This window comes from Eublepharis macularius, chromosome 11, assembly GCF_028583425.1.
Source record: "Eublepharis macularius isolate TG4126 chromosome 11, MPM_Emac_v1.0, whole genome shotgun sequence".
In the NCBI taxonomy this organism is placed as follows: domain Eukaryota; kingdom Metazoa; phylum Chordata; class Lepidosauria; order Squamata; family Eublepharidae; genus Eublepharis; species Eublepharis macularius.
Window position 1 is genome coordinate 63,209,734 of NC_072800.1, and position 25,949 is coordinate 63,235,682.

The following is a 25,949-nucleotide window of genomic DNA, read 5'->3' on the forward strand; positions in this document are numbered from 1 at the left end:
AAATTCAGTTACTTGGATTTCTGGGTTTGGATTAGCAAAGATGCAACAGCAATTTTAGCCCATGACATGATATTTTATGATGTTTTAAAATATTATAGGCATTGTGATTAGCAAATGACAGTATGGGAAACTTACTACCTACATCGCATGAATAACATCGATTCATTAACAATGGATACATGAAGCATGTACTCATTTGAGGATGAGGTTGTGGTTCACTAAAAAAGCATCTGCTTTGTGTGCAGAAAATGCCACAGTCAATCCCCAACCTCTCTAGTTAATATCAGGTGATGTGAAAGAACTCAGATCTGAGACCCTGGAAAGTGGCTTCCAGTCATAGTAGGCAATACGGACCCTTAACAGATCCTTGTTGCTATGCTACTGTCATTTCTCTCTGTTTCTAGCCCTCCAGATAATCCACCCTTCCTTGATTTCTGCCCTATTACACGTATTACTCATTTCTGAATCACTTCCAAATAGATTTATTATATATTACAAGCACTATTTGAATGTTGTTTATTTTTTTTATATCCTGAATTCTGCAGATGTCAGCGATGGTTAGTTATGATAGTCACGTACAGGATTACAACCAAAGTGCCTTTAGATAAAAACTCTTTTAAGCATCCTAAATAATTAGCTTTAGGTCGTTACTTCCATGTTAGATATAGTACCCCAATAACAAACATTGAGAAAAATAATACTCGTACGCCACTGCGAATCTCCTGGGGTTGTACACTCTGACAGGGACAGATTTCACAATGCCTACTCTGCTGCCAGGCAGAAATGGAAGGCCTTTGTTCCAGCTGTGTCCCTAATGCTGGACATTACTGCTCACTTTTAAACACCTCACTCTAAGAACAGAAGTCAATGTAAGTATCAGTATAACTTTCCCCTTCTTGCAGTTGGTTCAAGATTCATTTCCATGAAAATTCTGGATCTTAAAACATGACAGATGATGGACAGACAAATGTTTTGGGCACCCACTTCTGACTGAGTTTTGGGGGACAGATGAATAGTTACTTTAATATAAATAAGTCTGTTTAGAGCTATTTTAAAAGGTTCAGCAGAGATACAATCAAGATTGCCACCTTCCATAGGTTTCATTAATTTCTGCTCATCTTGTAAGCTTGTGAAGAATTTTAATGGCTCCCTCAGCCTCTATTTTCCGCATTACATGCTTTTATTTAACCCCTTTAAGTTATTTCTGAATATATTTTTGTAGATGATACAAGCTCATGTTGAGTTCAGTTTTATTCTTTATTATATATTCTATTTCAAATTATTCCAACTGTACCATTCTTTTTACAATTACAATTTACAAACTGGATATCTCCAACGTAGACCCACTAAACACAAACTTTATATTGAATAACTGCATAAAGAAGTAGGTATTGAAAGCATTGTGCAATTAAAAAATGCAGCACTAACATACGTTTATCTGAAAGACTTCAGCTAATTTGCACAGTATACTTGTGGAAACTAAATCTGCATAACATTTGCATGAGAATAGTGGATAGGTTGCTCTGGTGATATACCATACACAATGTTTTTAGTGAAAAATTAACAGTGCAATTGTAGACAGAGTTACTCCAGTCTAAGGCAATTGAAATCAATGGGCTTCGATTGGTCTAAATATGTTTAGGATTGCATGGTAGGAGTGTTGCCTTGGAGTTAAGAAACCTTAAAATATATACCAGTTGGCAAAATTCTAAAACCAAGAATGAAGTCACTATATATCCTGATAACTAAAGCAAGCCTACAGTACTTATGAATTAAAGAAAATAATATGCATACAGTTATGTATAACTTGAAACAGATATTTTATTTTATGTCTATGTATAATGGGGTGAAGGAAGAAAGATCATGAGAAAGACAAGGTTGCATCACCATTATCTGAAGTTGTGGATGGTCACGTTAGACAGGACTTTTCCTCTGGTGGTACCTCAGCCTCGGAAGATCCTTCCCAAAGGTACGCTCCTGCCGACACTGACTAAACTGCATTTCTAGTACCAGGTCAAGACATACATGTTAAGTTCAGCTCCCTGTTGATTGTTTTTCTTTTCTTTTTAAAAATTCATTTTAATATGTGATTGTGATTATATTGATTGTTAATTCAAATGCCTTTAGTGGAGAGAATGTGGAGTAATATTCTTACTAGGGAAAATCTAGGTCAGGAACTCAAATTGTTACTCTTTTACTAGCAAACAGTGAGCTAGTCATAAAAGCAGGATGCCAGACAGCAAATGATACCCGAGCTGACTACTTATTCAACCATTTGGGGGAAAAAACACCATAGCAATAAATAATATCTGACTTCAAGGAACTGTACCCCAGATGGTCTGTGCCCCAATAGTATGGCCTTTACTCGCAGCTTAGTGCTGACTATTGAGACTTAAGTAGTGAGTGGAAGATGATTGAAGAGTAAGCATATCACCTCAAAAGGAAAAATAAATCACATTATTATTGGCAGCCATTTTGATTCTTGTTTTTTTTTCTTTTTGGATCATTTCACATTTGGCATTACTTACTCTAAGCCAACAGTTTGCTTAAGCAAAAGCTGTATCTGTTGGCTACTGATCTTGGCACCACTATACATTCTTCTAAAGGCAAGTTTCTACTATTCTCTTTATATAAATTCTGGATCCATGTTAAGATAGAAACAGTGTTCCTCTCTATACAGCATCAAGTCTATGTGATTTGTTGGTCTGAGGCAGTAATCCTCAACATGGATTCTTTGGGTGCTGTGGTTCCCACTGACCAATTTCTTGGTGTGTGGTGGCTTCTTGAGTCTTCAAGGTAAAATCCAAAGAATCTTGAATGGAGCATAAGAAACTGGGAGCTTCAGGGGCTACCTATCATCTGGGAAGGCACCTCACAGCGGTTCTCAGCTTGGCCATAGACACAGACTTCCTCATATCTCTGGGGCAGGGCAGGGAGCAAAGTTTCCCCTTTCTTTGTGAAATAAAAACCAAACAACATCTCTTCTCCAAAGGAAAGTCCTCATTCCCCTTGGCCAACATTTTGTGGCTGGTCCTGCCTCCTGGAAGTCATTTTGTGGTGATGCACACTGTCCTATCTCAAATCCCCAAACTGCCTGGTAGTTTAACATTATTGGGGACCTCTGGAGTTTGATTAAAGAATCAGTCTCCATTTCAGTCAACTGTCAGCTTCCTTTGTTGCTAAGTGTAGGACGGTAGACCAAGACAATCCTGGTTTAAATCCCTGCTTGCCATGAAGCTCACCAGGTGACTTTAGTCCTGTTCTCTCTTTCAGCCTAACCTGCCTCACAAGGTTGCAGTGTCAGTAAACAGAGGAAGAAAGCATGAGATGAAAAAATATTAAATAACATACAGTGCAATCCTAAGCAGAGTTCCTCCAGTCTAAGCTCACTGATTTCACTGAAATTGCACTAGCTCTCGGAGAAGGTAAGGGGGAAATGGATCTTAAATGGAAGTCCACAACCAGAACTACATATCCACCCTGTAGCATCAGATACAATTCTCACCCCTATGGTAATGCAGTCAACCAGGTGCAATCTTTGTCTGTAACTATTCATGTTATAGCCAATTTGCTTATTTGTTTATATCATGTGCATAGAAACAATTAAAATTAGAATAGAAAAATGACCTAGTCAATGGTATGACAGTATTGGCTAAAATGGCAGTAGGGTTTGAAAGCTCAAGTGTATGTACCATACGTATTATTTTTCCACTGCCCAATATAACCTTTTCAAAATTACCTACATAACTGAATCTTATTGGTTAGGGAAAGAATGGCCTATAGCATTCAATCAGAATGAAAAATCCTTACTTGGTCTCATACAACTATTATTTTACAGAGCACTATGCTTGTGCATGGATATGAACAGTTTATGATGTTTGACAGGCAGAGATTTAATTGTCCTTAGGAAATCCTAAATCCATAACATTCAGGGAGAAAAATACAGTATTTTTTTTAAAAGACCTTTTTGAAAGCAAACAGCATTACAGTGAAAGCCAGAAATAGTGTTCTGATTTTAGGTTGTCTGCCTTTCCAATGAAAGTAAGCATGAGCTGGTTTATGATTCAGTCTGTGTTGGAGTCAGATTTTTTTCTCCAGCAGAAGCTAAACAGGGGAAAAAATTGTATCCAGAAATCCCTCCCCTTCCTACTTTATAATGAATGCAACCCATATATACCAGCTTTTGCTGAATTGCTACAATTGCAGAGATAAACCATTTGAGAGTATGTCGGGTTTAATTAATACAACATGACCTGATCATTTCCACAGTTAGGAAGAAAGAAGTTTGCATTCTTTAAATCCAGAGCTCAACCTAGAGATTATGCTAAATTGCTTCATTCACAGTCCACACTCCTCCGCACATGTCAGATGGGCAGCATTTGTCCCCTCTAGTGATAAACAAATTATACATGAAATCAATTCCACTTCACAATAATTTTCCCTATTGGGCATTATCTTTCCTCCTCTGCTGCCTCCAGTTAAGCGTGCATCCTGTAACTTGCTAATGAGCTGGGGGCTCTCTGTTCCAGGTGGCACCCCCTGCCTCGAAGTCATGACATTTCCCATTTCGAATGCTGCTGGCATTTTTCGACAGCTCCTGCTAACTAGCCTTTTTGACCTGCGCTAAGAGGAACTCATCTCATTGAATCCTCTAACCTGCCAATCATTCCAGCAAATGATCTTCACAGTCACTCCCAAGGCAGGGGGAGGAAAAAAAGAGAAAGAAACAGAAAGAAAGGAAAAGCTAGCGAGAGAATGAGGGAATAGGCAAGCAAGCTGCCTCTGCAGCTACCTAATGAGAATATTTTAAGTCTCGGAGGCAGCTGAAACATTGAAAAACTGGTGGGAAAATTAGGACAGAACTGAATGCCTGGCCCTGTAATTACTGATTTCTTTCCATCTAGAGATCGTGTCAAGAGCAAAACCTCTGAGCTGTGCTTTTTAAAACTAAGACAACTAAATTTCAACACAAAAATAGGAAAATCAAATTTTTTCTCTGTCACTATCAACATGCAATTCTCATCAGGCTGCTTTGTCAAATGCCATTCTTTACCAAATTAATTACAAGGTGTAAGCTTGTTAAAATAAATGTTTGCACCTTGGTTGATTATGTGGATTTGGGAGGAGGGCTGTGGGAATATACTGAGTATGCCATGTTTAACCTATATTAGTGGCCTACACATTATTTTGCATATAAATATTTAAACACAACATATGACTTGTACATCATGTGGACAAGGTCTTGTAAAATGTAAACAGATCTTTAACACAGGCAATAATTGAACATGTTTTATTTTTGCTCTAGCACTTTTATTCATGATTTATTTTTTAAAAAATCCAGTGTAGCTAAAGTATGTATGTATATTTCAGAAATGCAAACTCAAGGTTAATATGGTGCAATATTCAAATACTGAGTTGAGTCATATAAGCACACTTTTTAAATAAGCGTGGCTACTTTAATTCCTAAATGTACCATGTATGATTATATCTATCCAATGATATAGCAAAATCATTTGAAAATAAAAGCTATGTACTCATCTTGAATTTTGTTCAATCTTTGCTAACATTTGCACCAGCATCAAAAGTTGCTAAGTGTAGCATGTGACAACCTTGCTAGCAATGGTTGCATACCACATTAGCAATATTTTTCCATTATGTTTTGGGAATGGATCTTTTAATTCTTTATTCCTCCCCCCCTCCCCATAAGCCCTTTAACATTATTTTAATTTCACGTATGGACAGAAACAACCGGCTATTATTTGACTGGACTGGTATGTAAATAGATCTGCACTAACAGGCAAGATTCTCTCTGCAGCTAAGAATGTTTAATTCCCCATTAACCTCTGAGGGTGCTGTACACTTTATCAGGCAGCTGAACAGAGTCAGTCCTCAGGGTGTTTAGTTCTCTTTGTTTCATGGAATGCCTCAGTCACTGTAAACTGTATACCGGCATTTCAGCTCTTTTAAAAGTTCTTATTCACACAAACAACCTGGGACATACCCTCATATATGGCCAACGGCTACTGAAATGCCAAGAAAAATAAACACGGTAAGTGTTGCAAATTGTGCTTATGAGATGGTGACTTTCCTGGGGTTAGCTTTCTCTATAGAATACAGACCATGCAGCTTTGTCTGGGAACTCATTTTGTCCCCTTCAGTGGGTCTACCTCCTCCCCCTGCCCTTAACAAAGCCTTGCCAAGAAACCATGTGACACAATAATCCTAAAAAAGAGGCAGTGGTCTTTGGGAGAAATGGGATACTTTAGAATTTCTTTTGCTTCTTCTTTTCGTCATTGTCATTAAGACATTGTCCTCCACGCATTCAAATGTCATTCCAGACTACCAACCCATTTCAACTCAAACAGCCTTTTATTCTCAGACACTTTAGAACATCAGCAGACCAAAAAGGCTGTCTAGAGGGAATCTGCTGCAATCATAACATTAATAATATAGTGAGCACAGGACAAAATTCTGTCATCTGTAAATTAAGGAATAATCCTAGAAGAAACAAAAGGGAAGAATGAACTGGGGAAAAGAATTTTAATACTCTCCGTACTGGTCAACTGCATTAACATTTAAATTGTAATATAGTTAAAAAGATCATTTATAGAATTTAGGTGAGCCTCCACTTAAAAACAAAACTCAGGTCCGTATCTTTAGATCAGACTTCATTTGTATACCCGCCTTTCTCCACAATGCAGACCCAAAGCAGCTCATGGCAGCAGTGGAACTGGCTGTCTAGGGTTGTGGTGGGTTCCCCTGCATTGGTAGCATTCAAGGAGAGGCAGGACGAATACTTGTCAATGATGCTTTAGGCTGTTCCTGCATTTGACAGGCGGTTGAACTACATGGGCCCTTTCTAACTCTGATTCTATGATTCTCCTTTCCTCCAATTTTATCCTCACACAACAACCCTGTGAGGTAGATTAGACTTGATTGTGTGTGACTGGCCCAAGGTTATGCAGTGAATTTCCAGACTGGGGATTTGAACCTGGGTCTCTGAGATCCTAGCATGAAATTCTAACTACTACAGCCATTGGCTTTTATGGGGCAGCTGTTGTTGAACAGTTATCAAGCAGCTAGGTGTGGGTGGCTGTGATCGGGAGAGCCCAGGCAAGCCCAATCTCATCAGATCGTGGAAGCTAACCAGGGTTGCTATGCCGAGGCAGGCAATGAATGAACCACCGTATTAGTCTTGTGCCTTGAAAACTTCATGAGGGGTTGCAATAAGTCAGCTATGACTTGAGGGCACTTTGCATCACCAGGTCTGAGTGAGTCCTGCATGTCACGTGGTTAGCAAGTCACACAGTGGTTGCTGCTGGCCCTGGCGAGTTTTCCCTCAAAGGCCAAAACAGCCCTAGAAAGAGCCCTGCCCCCCCTTTCCTGATAGAAACTAAGGCTTCAAACTGGCAATATATAGCCACCTAGCAACAGCTTTCTTAAAGACACTGCTTCTATTATTTTGGTTTTTTTAAACTGCCCCCTCCCAAGTTTCTGCAAAGTTAGGGCTTTTTCAGGCTGTCAGAAAGATCTGTCTTATCTGTTCATGGCTCCAGTCTCCATAGATGTGGCCATGTTGAGAATTAGATATATTTATATCATTAGTAGCAATAAATGGTTTATTTGAAGTAGTTACTGCTGCCCTTTTAAGTGACAGTGGGCTTCCAAGAGAAAATAAATATATAAACATAATAAAATATAGTGAATATTTTAGTAAAAGGAAAACAAAGCTTTAAGAAGTCAATAAACAAACAAATAAATACAGGCAAAATATTTTTCAAAATATCTCAACAATGCCAGCAGCCCCCAGGAGATACAACTATCATTTCCCATGAAGACTTTCCCAAAAGGAAGATCAACTTGCCTTGCCTTCAGGAGGAACGAAGACAACAGTATTGGTACTTGCCTAGGGAAGGAGCTCCAGGTGCCACCCAGAAGAAATCCTATTAGTCACTCATAGTCACTCTTCTAATGGTGGGGACTGTCATGTCAGGACTGCCATGCAAAGCCATGGTTTAACTGAGCTATGGCTACTTGATTGTCTGAATGCAGGCCAGTCCACTAACTGTGGTTAGTTAGGGTTCAGCAAAGTTGGTTTAGCAACCACAGTTAGTCCTAACTGGTGATGTATGAATATGGACATCCTGGCTTGAAGAAGCACACTGAGGTACTCATATCCACTTCTCTGCCACCTTTCGCAAGCCAACTGGAGCTTAAAGGCATATGAGGAAAGATTTAAGCATATTCTCATGAAGCTGCTTTCCCCTGATCTTAACACCACCTGGGGCTGCCAATTAGCTTTCAAAAAAATCTCAGAGGATTCTGATCACAGATCTTTCACCTCTTATCTGTTTTCACCTTCAGAGCAATAGATGCTTCTGATGATGTTGTTTAAATCTCTTGGTCTCAGATCACTTTTTAAAAGTTTAATCATCACTCGGAATTGGGCTACAAAGCAACTAGGAACTGGTGGGATCGTCGAAACACAGCTATTTTTAGTTGTTTGATTCTTCATGATCAGGTTCCCTAGTGCTTCTGCTTGTTTTAGTATTTCAAGCTAAGCCGTTTCAAACAGGAATCACGTACACCTTAAGCTCTTATAATATACCACATCTATTTTTATTTCACTCCTCCTCAATAATTCTCTCTTCACTTCTTCCTCTGAACTAGGGATGCCAAGTGCCTGCCGATGGAGGACAATCTCCTGGTAATCCTTGCCTCTGCCCACTGATCACTAGGAAATGGTGTGTGCGCGCGCGCTGTGGTGTCCCATGATGACATCACTTCTGGTGCAACTGGGAAGCAACAGCATGGTACTGAGGCCCATTCTTTAGGAATTAGCCCACAGTACAGCAAACACATGTGTGAAAAAAGGGTAAGTCACTGGTGTCCCCTCACCCCCCCCCCGCTAGGGTTGTGAGGTCCCTATACCTCCTGGTGAAAGGGGAGGACCCAGCACTTACGGGGTCGATTGTGTGTATGTGCTCCTGGCACTGACAAAATGATATCACTTCTGGGAAGTGACATCATTGTGCCAGTAGAGGCAATTCAGCTGTAATAAATCGAACGTTATTATTGTTATTGTTTGGGGCCATCACTGACTCCACAAAGTATGAGAGCATGCCTGCTGGCACAATGCCATCACTTGAGGAAGTGACATGGTCACACCTCGCCTGGAGTGCACCTGCTGTGCACTTGTTCAGGTTGCCTGCTGGTGGTATGTCATCACCAGGTGGTTTGCCAGCGATCCCTGGGCAACGGAGTAAACTTCTGAGAGATTACCCACCAGCAGCAGGCAACTGGAAACCCTACCCTCAACATCCATCAATTGCCAGAAGGTACCCAGCAACCCTGCTCTGAACCCTGCAAATGCTACTATTACATGCATTTAATGGAACACAATGACAACAGTTCATTTGTATAGCACTCTTATGGACAGATAAGTGCCCACTCAGAGCATTATTAGTCAGTGTTGTTATCCCCACAATAGCCAGTTTGGTGTAGTGGTTAAGAGTACGGAACTCTAATCTGGAGAGCCGGGTTTGATTCCCCCCTCCTCCACTTGAAGCCAACTGGGTGAGCTTGGGTCAGTCACGGCTTCCTGGAGCTCTCTCAGCCTCACCCACCTCACAGGGTGATTGTTGTGGGGATAATAATGACATACTTTGTAAACTGCTCTGAGTGGGTGTGAAGTCATCCTGAAGGGCAGTATATAAATCAAATGTTATTATTATTATAATAGCTGGGGCTGAAAGCTTTGGCTTACCCAAGACCATCTGGTGAGTTCATGACAGTAGTAAGATTTGAACCAGTGAAGTGAAGCTCAACCACTATGCTAACCAGCTCTCATATGAAGGAACCATGGGCCTAGTTTGGTGTAGTGGTTAGAAGCGGCAGGACTCTAATCTGGTTTGATTCCCAGCTCCTCCACATTAAGCCAGTTGGGTGACCTTGGGTCAATCACGGCTTCCTGGAGCTCTCTCAGCCTCACCCACCTCACAGGGTGTTTTGTTGTGGGGATAATAATGACATACTTTGTAAACCGCTCGGAGTGGGTGTTAAGTCATCCTGAAGGGCGGAATATAAATCAAATGTTATTATTAAATGTTATTATAAAAGCATTGGCACCAGACATTCTAAGCAACATCAAAAAAAAAATTACCAGTGAAATTCTTTGAGAACCTTGCACTAACCTGAAAACTATCCATGTAGACTACAAGCTTACTCCTGACATGCACTAGAGAATATGGCGAGCAGAAGAAAACAGTGGCATCTGAAGCACTAAGAAGTGAGTAAGGGCCCTGGAATTCAAATTCTGAAAAAACACTACCAAATGTTACAGTAGCAGGCTAGAAACGTATTATCTGTCCATGAATTATGGCTCACAAACTAGGAATACTGGACCTACTAATGGCAACATGTCTGTTTGGTTTAATACAAAGTGGAATTTGCTTCCATTTGCATTTAACAGAAGCTAACATATATCTTGTGCTTCAAGATGAGAATATGTCTGTATTTGATATGCACAGTAATTAGGGTATTTTCTACCAGTTTAATGCATTTGATGCTAACAAAGACTACAGTAGCAAGACATCTTTGAAACCATTAAGTTTTTGACACTTTGAAATTAGGGCTCTTTCTTAATAAGAGCTAAAATAATCTAGGATCTCAAAGTCTGCTTTGCATCCTTTCAACAATTCGATGATATTTAGCATTGTTGTCAGTTTTTAAAGCTCAGATTGCTTTCAGCTGCCCACAACTACATTATAATATTAGCCTGTTCACTAGTGCCAATTTATGGAGATACGGCTTTAGTGAAGTAATGAAAGCAACACTCAACATTCATGAGCAGACATCCCTTGCAAGGGAAATTAGGACTTGTACAATATTCAGACACCCCCATCCTCTCAATTATAACACGTACAAAGTTGCAGCTACTCAAATATGGCTGTGTATGCTTTATTGCCATTTCCCAGAGTTTTTTTTTTCTTGAAGACTAACTATAAAGTCATGGTTTTATACATCCCCCCCCCCTTGTAGGAATCTTTAGTTTTACACTAAACTTAAAAATTTTGAACAAAAGAAAGTTGATTGTTAATAGTAACGTTTGGTGTGCAAGACTGAATCAATCAAACAAAATTCTTTTATGAAGATGAAGTGCTGTGAGCTAGTGATGGACAAATTGGGAACTCGCATGGCAATATGTAAGCTGTTCCTGGCAATTCAATAGTGATGAGACCCAGAGGTTAGAAAGAAACAGAGAAGTGAGGAATTAGAATGACTTCTCCATACCCTCTGACACAGACGCTGCTGGACTATGGCATCCCCACAGCTTGACTAAAGAAAATGTTGCAAAAATCATGTTGTTAAACAGGACTTCTGGGACGAGTGCCTTACACAGTGTGCAAAGCCAGAGGTGAACAGATATGCTACTAAATGCTTCTAAGGGCGGTGGTGGGGAAATGTTTCACTTACCCACCACCATATTGATCTGATATGCAAATTAGACAACCCAAATGGCAGAAAATTCTTTCAACAAGCCATGGCTAATGTTTCAATATTGCTCTGCTTAGTACATTAGCAGCTTTGCTGCCACAGTGATAGCTATCACTCACTGGATTCACTGCATTATAAACTTGTACAAATATACTAGGAACAGTATGCAACTGAAGTAGCACTGCACAATCACAATTCCTTTACCTACGGATTCAAGATAAAATAGCATCCTGACAGTAAATGACTAGACTGCCTAACTGCAATTGCCTGTAGGGCCACAGAAATTCACAACTGAGCTCAGAGACACAGCTTTGATTAGAAATCTGTTCTTCAGATCCTGCATCAGTTGTATTATATTTCCAGTATAAGGGGATATTTATTTATTTCATTTATTCCCTGCCTTTCTCCCTAACGGAGACCTAAAGGGAATTAACACTGTTCTCCTGTCCTCCACAGTTTATCCTTACAACAACCCTGTTGACTGTGTGACTGGCTCAAGGAATCTTCCATGGTGGAGTGGGAATTCAAACCTGTTCTGCCCAGATCCTAGTGTTCTGGCTCTCAAGAATGTTTGGTTGTAGATAGGTTATTTTCAGATCATCTCGGGAAAAATAACACACCTTGGGGAGAGGGGCCCCTTGGTACTCACTTTAAGAAAGGTCTTTGTGCACATGCTCCTGGCCCCAGTGTGATGACATTCCATCTGGAAGTGATGTCATTGTGCCAAATTGTGCAGGCCCCAGCCTCCAAGTCTCTTAGTGGCAGGATCACGTAGCCAGGGGCCTGCGGTGGGGAGCCAGTCTGGCCAGCCCAGCTATCCCAGGAGTGCCTGTCAATGGGGGCTGGACAGGCAGGGGGGCTATGAGCCTGGCCTGCAAGCAGCGCCGGCTCCTGGGCCTAGTCCTGCCTGTTCCACAGCAGTGAGCAGACTGGTTTTCTGCACCTTGCAGTTCTTTCCTCGCCTTTCCCTTCCCTTCCTCTCTTCTCTCCAGGTGTCTGGTATTTTGAGTCCATCTCCCCTGCACAGTCCAAGAAGATACCAGACTGTCTTGGAAACCCTAGCTGTAGAAGTGATGCTGGATGTGCAAGATGTCTCTAGGGACTTCTGTTCATGATTAGTGGCTCTGTGCTGGCTTATTGAAAAGATGTATTTTAAATTATTAGTGTTATTATCAGGGCTGAATGTAGGAAGACTTTGCTTAGATCAGGCCAGATGCAACTGCTTAATTTAGTTTGTGGTCCATCTACTACTGTGGCATAAAGTGTTTGCTAATGAGCTTGAATTAGGTATTCATTTTTTGAAATCATTACAACCACTTACCAATCATACCAATAAAAGAATTACTATATATGAAGAAAAAAATTAGTAGACATGGCTTAATAATAACAAACTTTGTAAACTGCTCTGAGTGGGTGTTAAGTTGTCCTGAAGGGCGTATATAAAGCGAATGTTGTTGCTGTTGTTATTATTATTATTATTATTATTCTGTAATGCTGATGCGAATCCTGCTCTATCCCAGCATAATTTTCATCCTTTGAAAATTTAGTAGAATATTTTATGACTGGCTTTATTAGGATACTGAAGGAGGACCTTCAAGAAATATCATTTTTGTAACTACTGTGTTTACATCAACTAGGATTCTTGTTGCAATGTTCTAAAAGCACTAACAATTTGGAAACACTATGCTCATGAACAAACTTACTTCTATAAGAAGTTGTGGGAAAAGAAAGTAGATTTGCATGAGCAATTTAAAAGTGTTAGCACTCTTTATTTTGTACTAAGTTCATTGACTAATAAAAATATTATACACATAATCATGGTTTTTATTTATTATTTCTGATACTGTATACGAACATTGGAATGTTGTTGCATATTCTGGTGCATTTTTGGTACTTTTTGGTGCCCCAAATTAGTATTTAACCAGTCATATTTCCATAATGAAGTTAACCAAAAGAATGTGTGTGTTATGTGCCATCAAGTTGTTTATGTCCTATCCTTAACAGCCTTGCTCTGATCTCCTGTTTGGTCTGCCTCTTTTCCTACTGCCTTCAACTTTCCTAGTCAGTTTTGTCTTCTTATGATGTGACTGACGTACATCCATTTAGTCATTTTAGCTTATAGGGAGAATTTGATCCATAACCCCCTTACTTATCTTTTTGGCATTCCACAATATCCATAAAAATTTCCTTCAACATCAAATTTCAAATGAATCAGTCTTCTTCCTGTGAGCTTTCCTGATTGTCCAACATTCACAGCCGTACATAGTAACAAGGAATAACACAGCATGGATCATTGTAATCTTGGTTCCCAGCAACACTTCCATATCCTTAAGGATCTTTTCTAGCTCCTTCATAGCTGCGGTTCCTAGTCTCGAACTTCTTTGGATTTCTTGGTTGCAGTCTCCCTTTTGGTTATTTCTTCATTGACAACCATAAAATTGTGCGATTCCCTCAGTAGTCATAACTTTTGCTTTCTTGATGTTCAGCAGTAATGCGACCCTCCCAGATGGCAGGCCAGGCTGCTGAGGCCAGGGGCCAGGTTTGCTGCCCCGGAAGAGGAAAAGGCAGCCTGCCTCTTCCTGGGTATCTGGGCATTGGCCGGGGGGCTGGCTCTGCTCCTCTGGCTGAGCAACAGGGGAGTTGTTTTTCACCTACCTAGCATTGCAGGATGTATTAGTTAATGAGGTGTGGCGACAATCTAAATAGTTTGGCCACTGGCAGGATAGGATGAAAATGAGCAGGCCGGTGACTTCCTTGGCACATTCCCATTAGTTGGGAATTGGGATCTGTCAGGAGCAGCTGGTAAGGCTGTATGGCTGCCAGCTGCAAGGGCAGACTGTCTGGTGGGACCCCTGGACAAGGCCGCTCCAGGCTCCATGGCTGTTGGGGGGTTGGAGCTTTAAAGGGGAACCACTTGCCTGGCCACTGGGTCCCAGCCATCCTTTGGATGGAACACCCCTGGGGCAGCAGGGGATCACCCAGACAGGTCAAGGCAGAGGTCCGGGGGGCCCCAGAGCTTGACCTGTACCGCAGTTAGATCCCTTGCCGCAATGACAGGTTATGTTATGAGTTAATAAAGTGGCCCTTATTTATACCCCAACCTGGTCTCTGTCTTTTATTTCAATGGGGGAGGGGGAGAGAATCCAATTTTGTCAACTCTTCACCACTGTTTTCTGCCAGTAATACAGTGTCATCTTTATATTTCAAATTGTTAATTTTCTTTCCATCAGTATTGATTCCACCTTTATCTAAATCTAATCCATCTTTTCTTATGATATGTTCTGCATTTAGGTTGAACAGATAGGGAGATAATATACATCCTTGTTTGACATCTTTGCCAATAATATGAATATGGCATAATTGTAATAATTTCTGTAAAAGCCCCAGTCCTAATACTTGTCAATTAATGTAGATAGCCCTTAGCTGAACATGTTTCAGAATGATTTTCATTTTCATTTACTGTTGAGTAAGCCAGATAACATGAACCTTAGGATCAGGTAACAGGACCTGTAAGTTTGAGAATCAGGTTTTCTGGAAGGTTTGCACGCCACCTCCTATATTTTTGTTTCCACATATATGACACTTGTAATAAACAAGGTGTATTACAATCTTTAATTCGCATGTCTTCAAAGACAGAGGTTAACATCCTCACTTTTGGAAATGAAAGTTCAGACAAGACCCATCCAATGAGCTTATGGTTAAGGATTTAAAACTATATCTGCCACTGTTTTATTAAAGTCCATGATGATGTTATTTTAAATAACTTGACCATGTCCTCTATTAGGTGAAGCCATTCAGGCTGTAACCTTAGCCAGAGAATCACATAAGGATTGGCTTGGGCCTAATTTTACCGTTATTATAAAATAATGGATTCATATTGTAGATATTAAGTAAAAGCCATGGTATGGCATGTTTGAAATCACTAAATATCATTAGGCATTATTCAGTGAATCAAAATCATACAGCAACTAATTATCCACTCTTCTGCCAACGGAAACGCCAATATTAGTCCAAACCAAATGGCCACAAGTATGAAGTTGATTTTTTAAAAGATGTCTAATGTGGGGGGAGGGCATATTCTAAGAGTCTAAATTTATAATGATGATCCATTCAAGCTTATGTTGCTATTAAATCCTCCTGGAAGTTCTGCTCATTCAGTGCTATGCCTTGCAAATTGTTAAGACAAACATACACTTTTTAAATTTGCTTGCAGTAGTTGATATGTCACATAAGAATAGGTGAAGAGATGCCTACAGGGACACAGCTTGGGTGGGGGAGGAAAGGATTAGCTAGTCAATGAAGATGTAAACAAGCCAGTTCTGAAGGCAGCCTGATTTCTGACACTGTAACATCTTAAATGGTTTGCTGTAGAAAAACATGTGAAATAATTGGGGCAGGCTGACATCTGATGACTTCAGTTTTCAATAGCTGCTACCTTCCAGCAAACTGTCCTCATTACAGAGCAGGTTACTTTTAAGTCATCACCACTACGATTGTAGGCAACCAATACTGGTATACAATTTAGATATAATTCACTGCAGCTACAGCTAGCCAACAAGATTTATTTATACTTTCATAAAAAGGATAACCAATATAAATTGGAATACTAGAATAAAATTAACTTGTTCTTTGAAACTTAAACTGGCAATAAAGCATGCTTTTAATTAAATCTCTTCCAGTAGCTACTCAATTAGGATATTCCAAGCCATCATTTATCAAGCAATTTGCAAAAGTCATTTTTATGAAAAAAGATAACATGGTTGGAATGCATGTTTGGAAACAATGAGACTTGTAACCAATGGGGCTGGTCACAGGAAAGTGGCAACGTGGGCAGTTTTTGGTACCACCAGCAATACAATTTAAGTAAAGCAAGGCTAGATGGAGGATACAAATATCAAGAGAATTCAGAATGAATTGGTCAGAGCAATAGAGCTGTCTTTCAATAACTGGAGGTGGGAATAATTAATAGGGTCTACAGAGCCACAAGTCCTCCTTTCAACATCCCTTTGCCAGCATTCATATCCAAGCAAAATGGATGCAATGCTTCACCTGGAATAGGGAGATCCGGATAAAAAATTCAACTCCGGTATAAAGCCATCTAGATGAGTCAGAGAAGTCTAACTAATTTCACAAGATGTGTATGCTACCTGGAATTTCTTGGAGGAAAATGGGACACAGGTGAAAAACACAAACACATATTTTGTTCACATATAATTGACAGGAAAGGGGATTAGCCATGCTGAGGACAGATTGTTTGTTGATTAGATATATAAAATAATGCTATTTGGGGTAAGGGAGTTCTGATTTGTCATTTTAATAGAAAGAGCTACATAACAGAAAATACTTGAATTATGCAGTTGTAGAATAGCCCCTGAAGTAGTAACAGGAATGCATACATTTTAAAAAATGACACAGACTGAAAAGAAGGGGTGGGATTATCAATAAACCACAAGCAGTATTCCATATATGCCAGAGGTGCTTGCTCAACTACTTTCCAGAGAGTATCCCTAAAATGCAGTGGGTACACTGACCTGGTGAATTAATTGCATATTTCTTGACACCATACATTGTCTGTAAAATACTGAGAAAATGTAATGATGCTGGAACAAAAGAACTTTTTTGACGGAAGATGTTTTGATCTTGCATAGAAAATCAGAAACAACTGTGTACTTGAGGATTAATGAACTACTGGGAGGAAAAAGTACTAAGAAACTGAGCTGTCTGCACAGTGCACACCACCTTGATTTGCCCCCCCCCAGGTTGAAATGAAAGGCAGACACAGTGCCACAACTCCGTGCCTCTCCAATGGAGAGGGAGGCGGAGCCGGCTTATATGCCTTTAGCTCCACCCTCCCCTGATACCCGTATGCCCAGGAGAAGGGAAAACTGCCTTCTCTTCCTCTGTGGTGGCAAAAGCAGCCCCCGCCCTAGCTGCTGCGCATTCGGTCGGGAGGGGCCAACTTGTCAAAGTGAGATTTCAGCAGTCAGCTTTATAACCTGAGTCATCATTTGCTTAAGGAACACCTCACCTATGTTTCTGCATGCAACAACCACTGTGGGCAAATTCCCAGATAATCTCTATACTTTCAACTGTTTTTCATTTACAATTTTATTTTTGTGGTCCTAATGTAGAACCGTTAATTTTTTTAAATAAAGAAACTTATTTGTATCAATACCCAACACGGCACCCCTTAACAACGCACAGGGCTTTTTTTCAGGGGGAACGCGGGGGAATGGAGTTCCGGAACCTCTTGAAAATGTCACATGGCTGGTGGCCCCGCCCCCTGATCTCCAGACAGAGGGGGGTTTAGATTGCCCTCCAAGGGCAATCTAAACTCCCCTCTGTCTGGAGATCAGGGGGAGGGGCTACCAGCCATGTGACCATTTTCTCTGAGGGCAACCCACTGAGTTCCACCACCTCTTTTCCCAGAAAAAAAGCCCTGCCAATGCATATTGTGATACCCTGCCAATATCCCACCTTATTTTTTAACACACAACGACTCTTTTACATCCTGCTGAAATCCCTTTCAATTTTTCGGCCACCACAGTAAGTTGAATGCTGCTGCCACTTCCACTGAATGTGGCCAAGAAGAAAAAGTTTTACTTCAAACAACACTTTTAGAAGAAGTGCTCTTACCTGAATTATGCGTGGGCACCAAAATGCTTCTCACTTCTCAGTGCTTAACATTTGATAAACCTTTGCCATAAATATTGTTTTTTCCAAAGACTTTCATGCTTTCTCCAGCCTCTGGTTGTAATCTTACATTCGGTACAGAAAATATAGAGGACACTGTTGGAAACAGATGTAGTTCAGGTTATTATTTTTTCAAGCTGGTAAGACTATGATGCCCCATACACAAGCATTCCCTTCCTCCACCCTTGTTTTCTGAAATTTATACAAATTTGATTTGAAAACACAAGCACAAAAGTAGGAGACGTTGTGACCTGGTTTGTTACAAATCAGAAACCGCAAACATCTACTACTCCAATCAAAGCCTCAGCCTACAGCCAATTCTGACCATATTTTTATGACACAACCTTGAAAACTTCAAGCAAAATATACATATCAAAGATTATTATGCCTCTTGACCACTTGGAAGAAGGAGCTTTAATTCAGGAACTTAGGAAATGAGAACGCCTTTTCACAGAAACAACAAGACACGTATTATAATAGAGACAGCAGTTTTTAAACACCGGGTTGGATCCAGATGAAAACGGCAATTTCCAACAAATCCCCCTGCCTGCTGCAGAACCTCCTCTTTCCTCAGGCTCCTCTATTCCTCAGGGGCAGCATTTTATGAAGATCAGTGGGCTGTATTAGGAAGGGGGGGAAGCAGGACTTCCATTCTGCCACTGGAAAATTCAGTCTGGATACAGTTGTTAAGTTGTCTGGCATTTTGGTAAAGATTCTACTTTCTGTTTGCATTCTTGGTTAAACCTTTATGACAAGGCATGTATCTATTGGTAGGCTATCTTGATCTTGTTAATAGTTAGAAGAACTGGCATCTTGCATAACTTATTAAATCTAGCTGAAAATAAAAAGTAACCATCAAAATCAGGATGGTCTCATTTCAGCTAATTTTTTTTTACAGGATTGAAAAAATGCTAAAAATATTTAAAATGTTATAGCATTACACTGAACTCCTTTAAGTCCACCAACACAGATGTTCTGAATGCAACCATTATTATAAGATACTTGAAGTTTAAGAAAAATAATCTAAGTATTATTAATTAGCAAAGAGGCACAAAGAAATATGTATGTTTGCGCGCCATTAAATTAGTTTCTACATTGCTTTTGGAAAACCTAGCATGTTATCCAAGGCCATCTTTGTATGCAAAAGTCAACTGTTCTGGAGTTTTGAAGGTTGCTACTACTTGTCCAACCTAAAATTATCATATTTTCATACAATTATAGGACAAGCTATATAAAACCAGCTTTTGTACAGTGTAGTGCCAGTTTACTTTATATAAATGCTTAGAGTAAATATTATTTATTTTATTTATTTATGTTTGTTATAGTCTACCTTTCTCACTAAGACTCAAGGCAGATAGCATAGAATACATCAATAGCTGGGACATTCAATAAATAATATAATAGGTTAAAGATAGCAGAAATTTGAAAACAAGCAAAAATCCGAATACAGTGCTAAAAAAACACCGATGCTGAAACACAACATAAGGAATGTAAGATGATGCTGAGTTTTTGTTGATCTTCGTTCCATGCATTTCAGCTAGACTTATGCAGGTTATGTTCCCAATGTACTGTGCCTAGTTTACAAAAGTATAAATAAATGTCCAGGCATGTGGCTCCATCATCAAAATGACTGAACTTACATAACACAGAGAAAAAGCTTAATGAATTTGTACTGAAGATACTCTGCACTGGCATCTGTTTTGAATCTCTAAGGGTAGACTTTGCTTGATTCAAAATGTGCCTGGGCCCCTCAAATATCATACATTCCATTATGTAGGCTTAAGCACCAAGCAAATGGTTCCTGTCATTCCTCCTACCCGCTAGTCAAATCTATTGTACTTTTTGCTGTGAATGTATTAATTACTATTAATAATTAAAGTAGTAGTAGTAGTAGTAGTAGTAGTAGTAGTAGTAGTAGTAGTAGTAGTAGTAAATATTAAAAGGACAACCTTTTATTTTCATCATGGGAGATGGATCCAGCTGACAGCCTCACAAAATCTTAGGGCTGACACAGCACTTAGTTCATTTCTCTACACCTAAACAGGCTCTACATCATCCATTAGCCACATTTCCTATTCATTTCCCTTGTATATCACTACATATCATTCAAATGATAACCACAGTATAGAGGTACTATTCCATCTTTTATGTGCTTTGTGATGAACATAACAATATTATTGTCACAACACAGATTATTAACTTTTACATTTCTTTGAAGGCTATTTCCACTGGCCAATTTCAACAGTAATTATCTATTAAGCTCAGGTAAAGTGTGTCCAGTGTAATGTAATATCCAGTGTAATGTAAGCCTTGTGCAAGACAAGTGGACTAAATTACTGCCCTGCTTGTATACTAGACCTGGAATGTTTACGATAGGATTGGAGGGTCTTATCTCAGGTTGATATAAACACATGGCCACCAAAAAGAAGTTCTTCATGTGACAATTTTCCACATAGCAGAGATGGTGATTAAAAACTTGTTACCATTCCATACTGGTCTAATTCATATACTGGATTTAAAAACCAACACTACAATCTGAGTAAATATGACACACAATTTATGGGTGACACCACAGTAATAACTTCCATGGGATAGTACCAGGATTAACATTAGTCCCAGTGGTTTTGTATTTAATATGTTACAGAGTTGCTAATATGCATCCAAAAAATCCGTTTTGGAATAGTTTTGTCAATGAATTATAGGGTATGTCTACTGGACTGTTTTAATCACCAAAAATAAGGATTTTCTACTTGTGTGTTCTTTAAGAACACTCGTATTAAAAGAAAGTGTAGGTGCACACATACATAAAGATACACAATCCCGGGTTAAATGCCTATGAATAAGAAATGGTCATCAATTCTTTTGGAGACAAATTTGTGCTTCTTGATTTGAGTTCTACTGGGAATACTGTACCAATTTGAATATGAAATATTGACTGAAGCATTAAGCATCACAACGACTCACCTAAATCAAATCAATTAATTTTTACTCCAAAACAGACTTGATTCCCACCCACCCCCATTCAATTTGTTTGCCATTTTTACCCATGCATACCACATGGAAAAAATTATAGTATTTGATGAAGGGATTGTCCTTTCTTGCATCTGATATGTGCCCCATAATGATTATCTACTAAACACAGAAATAGTGTTTCTGTAACTCAATTTGTTTTTTTTACTGGAGGCATTTAGAGAACCTTGCCTTAAAATATAATGATTTTTTCCCATCTTTATTCTCCCCCTTCAAAAGGTTTCACTGCTCCTGATGTTTAACGTTATGCAAAGACGTGTTTCTGCCAATGAATATCGCCTTATGGTTATGCTTCTGCAAATAACCTGCTGTGAGCTGATAAAAGGATTAATGCAGCCAAAATTCTTAATCTGTGAAATTACAAATTAAATTCTCATATTAAAAATACCACCCTGAGGTATTTTTTGTGGTTTTAATTCCCCTCTGGTGTTCTGCATATATTGTGCTCGTTAATGACTCGGACAAGACTGTCTCTGTTGGCAGCCTGCTGCATAGTGATAATGTGGAGGCATTTACTTCATTGATAGGACTGGATTTAAACACTGACTGATAAACTAAGTGGCAAGTGAGCAATAAATCCATATTAACTGTAAAGTATTACTACAGCATTCATAGACTATCAAAATCTTGACTAGACTAAACTGTACAGTTAGAGAAGATTGAGATGTCACCAATACAGTGTGATAGATACTTGTCCCATTTTTATGCTGACTGAACCAAAACTGATATATTTTTGGATACAGGATTAGAATGAATACATCATGCCCTATCGTACTTTCACCAAGACAACTTTTCAGCAAAATCAAAATACGGTTGAGTATTGTGAAATGCAATCTGCAACCCAGAAGAACTTACACGAGGGTAAACAATTTGGAAATCCCACCTCCATCCACAAGAGAACCCCATTTTATGAATTAAATATTTTACAGATTAACAGTGAAATCATAAACTGAAATCAATGGGCCTAGACTGGAGTAACTGGAGTATTTTTATAAAAGTAGGTATTTTATAGATAACTTGAGCAGGATAATACCATCCTCCATTATACCTACACCTTTTCCTTTTAGTCAACTCTGAATTGCTCTTAACATTCTGTGCTGCTGGAACATACTCAGCTTTCATCAAACCATTTGCAGATTTTTTGTGTTAATGTAAAAAACTACAATTTTATGCATACTCGGGAAGTCCTCCAAGAAGACAGAGATCTCCCCATGTTGTTTGTGAGACCAGCCACTTTAGAATCACATACAGTGATTCTGATTTAATTATGACATGTACACAAGGATCAAATGGGTCACTAAGAGGGTATATGTTATCAGAATTAGGTTTTATAAGGCATGCAGAACAGGTGTTCATATTTTCTGGGCAAAATAGGCTTTTTAATTAGAGACAAAGGCTTTTCAGTTTTTGATGTAAAATAGGTTTTCTCTAAAGCAGATTTCTTGAGGTAGAGCAAGGTACTTTTAAGCCAATTGGAAAACCTGGCTCTTACTAGAATCCATTAGTCCACTTATCCATAAGGCAATGAGGCAAAAGAAACCCTGAAGCCAGCTGCCTTTGACAGCCAACCTTCATTTCCAGAAACAGAGAATGTTGTATGTTTTGTTTAATAAGATAAACAAATAAAAAAAAACTTCTCAGGCTATACAAACCAAGTTCCCAACTCAAGTTCCTGTAAATTAAACAATTGTCTAGTTTGTGTTCCATGATTTTCTGAATACCAAGCCCCTTTTTTAAAAAAGGACTATTGTTATAACACACACAGCATTTGAGAATCAAATATCACTGGATTATCATTCTGTGCACTGCAGTGAGTTAAAAGTGCTGCATGTTATGAGGGAGAAAGCACTAAATATGTAAATTGTATCCCTCCCTTTTCTTTATGACATTTCATATAATTCTCTTGGCTGCACACATAATCAAATACAAAGATAGCTAGCTGCAGACTGCAGAGTAGAGATAGGAAGGGACAATCCATTTTTCCTGTGTCAAGCAACCTATGAAATTTGAGCTACAGACTTCTACTCTTCTCTCTCTCTCTCCTTTGCCTTTATTCTGTTTGGCTATTTTGTTATACTCACTGTCAGTTAGCTCCCATAGCCGTGGGGGCAGATCACTGAAATACTCATGGCTGAGAGCTGCCAGGGCTGACAATCTGTTCTTTGGGAAACACTGGAGTAATTTGGAGGCCAGATCCTCTGCATGGTTCACATAGCTTAGCCTGAAAGAAAGGGAAGTTGAAGCAGAGGGAAGTTAAAGCATCAACAGGAAAACAACATCTCACACATTTCCCCACTCTTTATGCCCTGTAACTCTGAGCACATGAGAAGCAGATAGATGGGTCCAAGAACCATGCATAAGATTACATTCCACCACTTAACCAGTATGAATTGTTCATATCTTTTTTTTACTTCCACCATCTTCTTCTCCAGTATCTCTCATTTCCAAACAACATTGGCAGAAGTCATAACTTGTAAAAGAAAGGACATCAATCAAATTGTGCTTTATGTTTGCCTAGGGAGAGAAGCACCTACACAAGCCTGGTTTGCTATCATCCTTATCTTTATTTTTTCCCTGCCTTTCTCCCCAGTGGGGACTCAAACTGGCTTCCATCATTCATCCTTCATTTTATCCCCATAACAACCCTATGAGGTAGGTTAAACTAAGAGTGTGACCAGCCCAAGGTGACCCAGCGAGTTCCATGGCAAAGCAGGGCGATTCTAGTCTGTCATTTTCATCAATCCAATCGTATCTGTTTGCTCCTTATTCATTGCTGTCTAATCTACTTTTATCATTGTTCTTTGGTGTATATTTGATCTAATTTAATATTATAATGGCCTTTAGCCATGTGCAATAAACGTTATTCCTACTTAAAAAAACCCCTCATCTCAAAGGTCACCTTCAAAACCAGACCAACTGCTCATTCGGATTGCTTCCAGTCTGCCCTGAAACAAGTTGTGCTGATTGTGACCACCAACGAAGTAATGGAATTCCACATGGAACTTGCTGCCAAAGGGAATAATTCTCCTCCAAATTGTGAAAGTAGTGTAAATTATGAGAAATTTGGGGATTTCTATAGTTAGATAAAAGTGCTGCATTTTATGAATGGGAAAGGCATTAAGTGCAGTCCTAAGCAAAGTTACTCCATTCTAAGCCTAATGATTTAAATGGGCTTAGACTGGAGTAGCTCTGCTTAGGACTGCGTTGTAAATATATAAGTAGGGTGTGCTCTGGTCAGGAAGGAATGTCTTAGGCTGAGTTAGATTCCTTCTGCAGCTATTTTACTTTTTTTTTGCTGATGCTGCTAAATTAGGGGTGTTTTTTAATGCCACCGAGATGACAGGGGCCATGCCTGACAGGTGGAAGTGTGTGTGTGTGCATGTGTATAGAGGGGGAGGAACTGCTATTTATTATATGTTTGACAAACCAAGGATGTTTTCTCTGGTACGGGAAAGAGATGGAGTCTACAGACCAAAACTAGAACTTTACTTCATGTTGAGAGTATGTCTAACCCTGGAGTCTAACTTAACTATTGTATGTAACTTAACTATTGTATGTAGTATAAGCATACAAACATTTTAAAACATTTCTTTTGAATTTTCACTTAAAAGTGCAAACACAGGACTGTATCACCGATCTTTTGGAGCCCAATTTCTCCTGGAAGATCTATGTATTCAAATGGTAGGAATTGTTCCATTCAGCTTTCCTTGACATTTACAAGAAAATACTTCAGAGTGAAGGGCACTTGTAAATGTCAGTACATAGACTACTCACAAAGACACAGCTGGCAGGCACAGGGAGTGAAAAGCATATTCAAATGTCTGCATATACCATCTCATGAAAGACTGATCACAAACATCTAAAGTCACTTGGTAGAACTACCCGAGTCTGATATTGTGAAGTTGAATGCTCAACTGCATGGCTTAAAGCACCAAAAGATTTCCAAATATAGGTAACTAAATCCACAGACAGAAGTGACCTAATTTTCCATAGGAACTACCAATCAGTAATACAAGGCTTTTTAAAAAACCCTCTATATTAATACCCTCTTACAGATGTTTGTGCTGTGGAATGGATAAAATGGGCTGTTAATGTTAAATTAAGCACATCTTCTATACATTTGAAAGAAAACCAATATTTGGGATTACAGGTGGTTGATCTGTGAGGAGTTTTTATAAAAGCACAGAGAAATTTGTACTGTATAGAACAGTTGTGTAATTTATTTCTGGAAAACCATATGAATTTGACTGTGCAGAAATTACTGTTCAATTGATGCTGAATGCAACAAACAAGGGGAGTGTTACTTTAATTTGTGTTTGTTATAAAACAATAATAGAGTGCAATAAAATCTACTTTGATAACAGCCACTTATACACATTCATGTGCTAAATATAAAGTAATGTCAAACAGTACTGAATTAGTTCCAAGTGAGAAATTAATGGAAAGGCTACAATGTAAAAAAAAAAAGTTATTTATTTATAGCTTGCCTTTTTATTGGGACTCAAGGAGGATTAAAAAATTAGGAAACAATGCAAAAGAGTAAGCAAGCTGTAGCAAGAGTAACCTAACATCCATCCATCCGGCCAGCTGTTATAGAGAGCTGCTGTGGCACAGAGGTTAAGTGGTTCGGCTGCAAATCAGCACTCTATGGGTTCAAATCCCACTACCGTCATGAGCTTAGCATGAGCTTAAGTAGGTGGCCTTGAGTAAGCCAGTCTTTTCAGCCCCAG

The 25,949-nt window shown here is 39.2% G+C and overlaps 1 protein-coding gene across 1 annotated transcript in view; it reads right to left on the minus strand.

Moving 5' to 3' along the window:
* Positions 1–25,949, minus strand: part of CDK14 (cyclin dependent kinase 14) — a 318,753-nt gene that overhangs the window by 44,377 nt on the left and 248,427 nt on the right. The window contains exons 13-14 of the mRNA XM_054992114.1: positions 23,301–23,440; positions 18,133–18,285 (exon numbers count right to left, since the gene is read on the minus strand). Coding sequence (XP_054848089.1) covers positions 18,170–18,285; positions 23,301–23,440 — 256 coding nt within the window. The 3' untranslated portion in view covers positions 18,133–18,169. The remainder of the gene's footprint in view (positions 1–18,132; positions 18,286–23,300; positions 23,441–25,949) is intronic.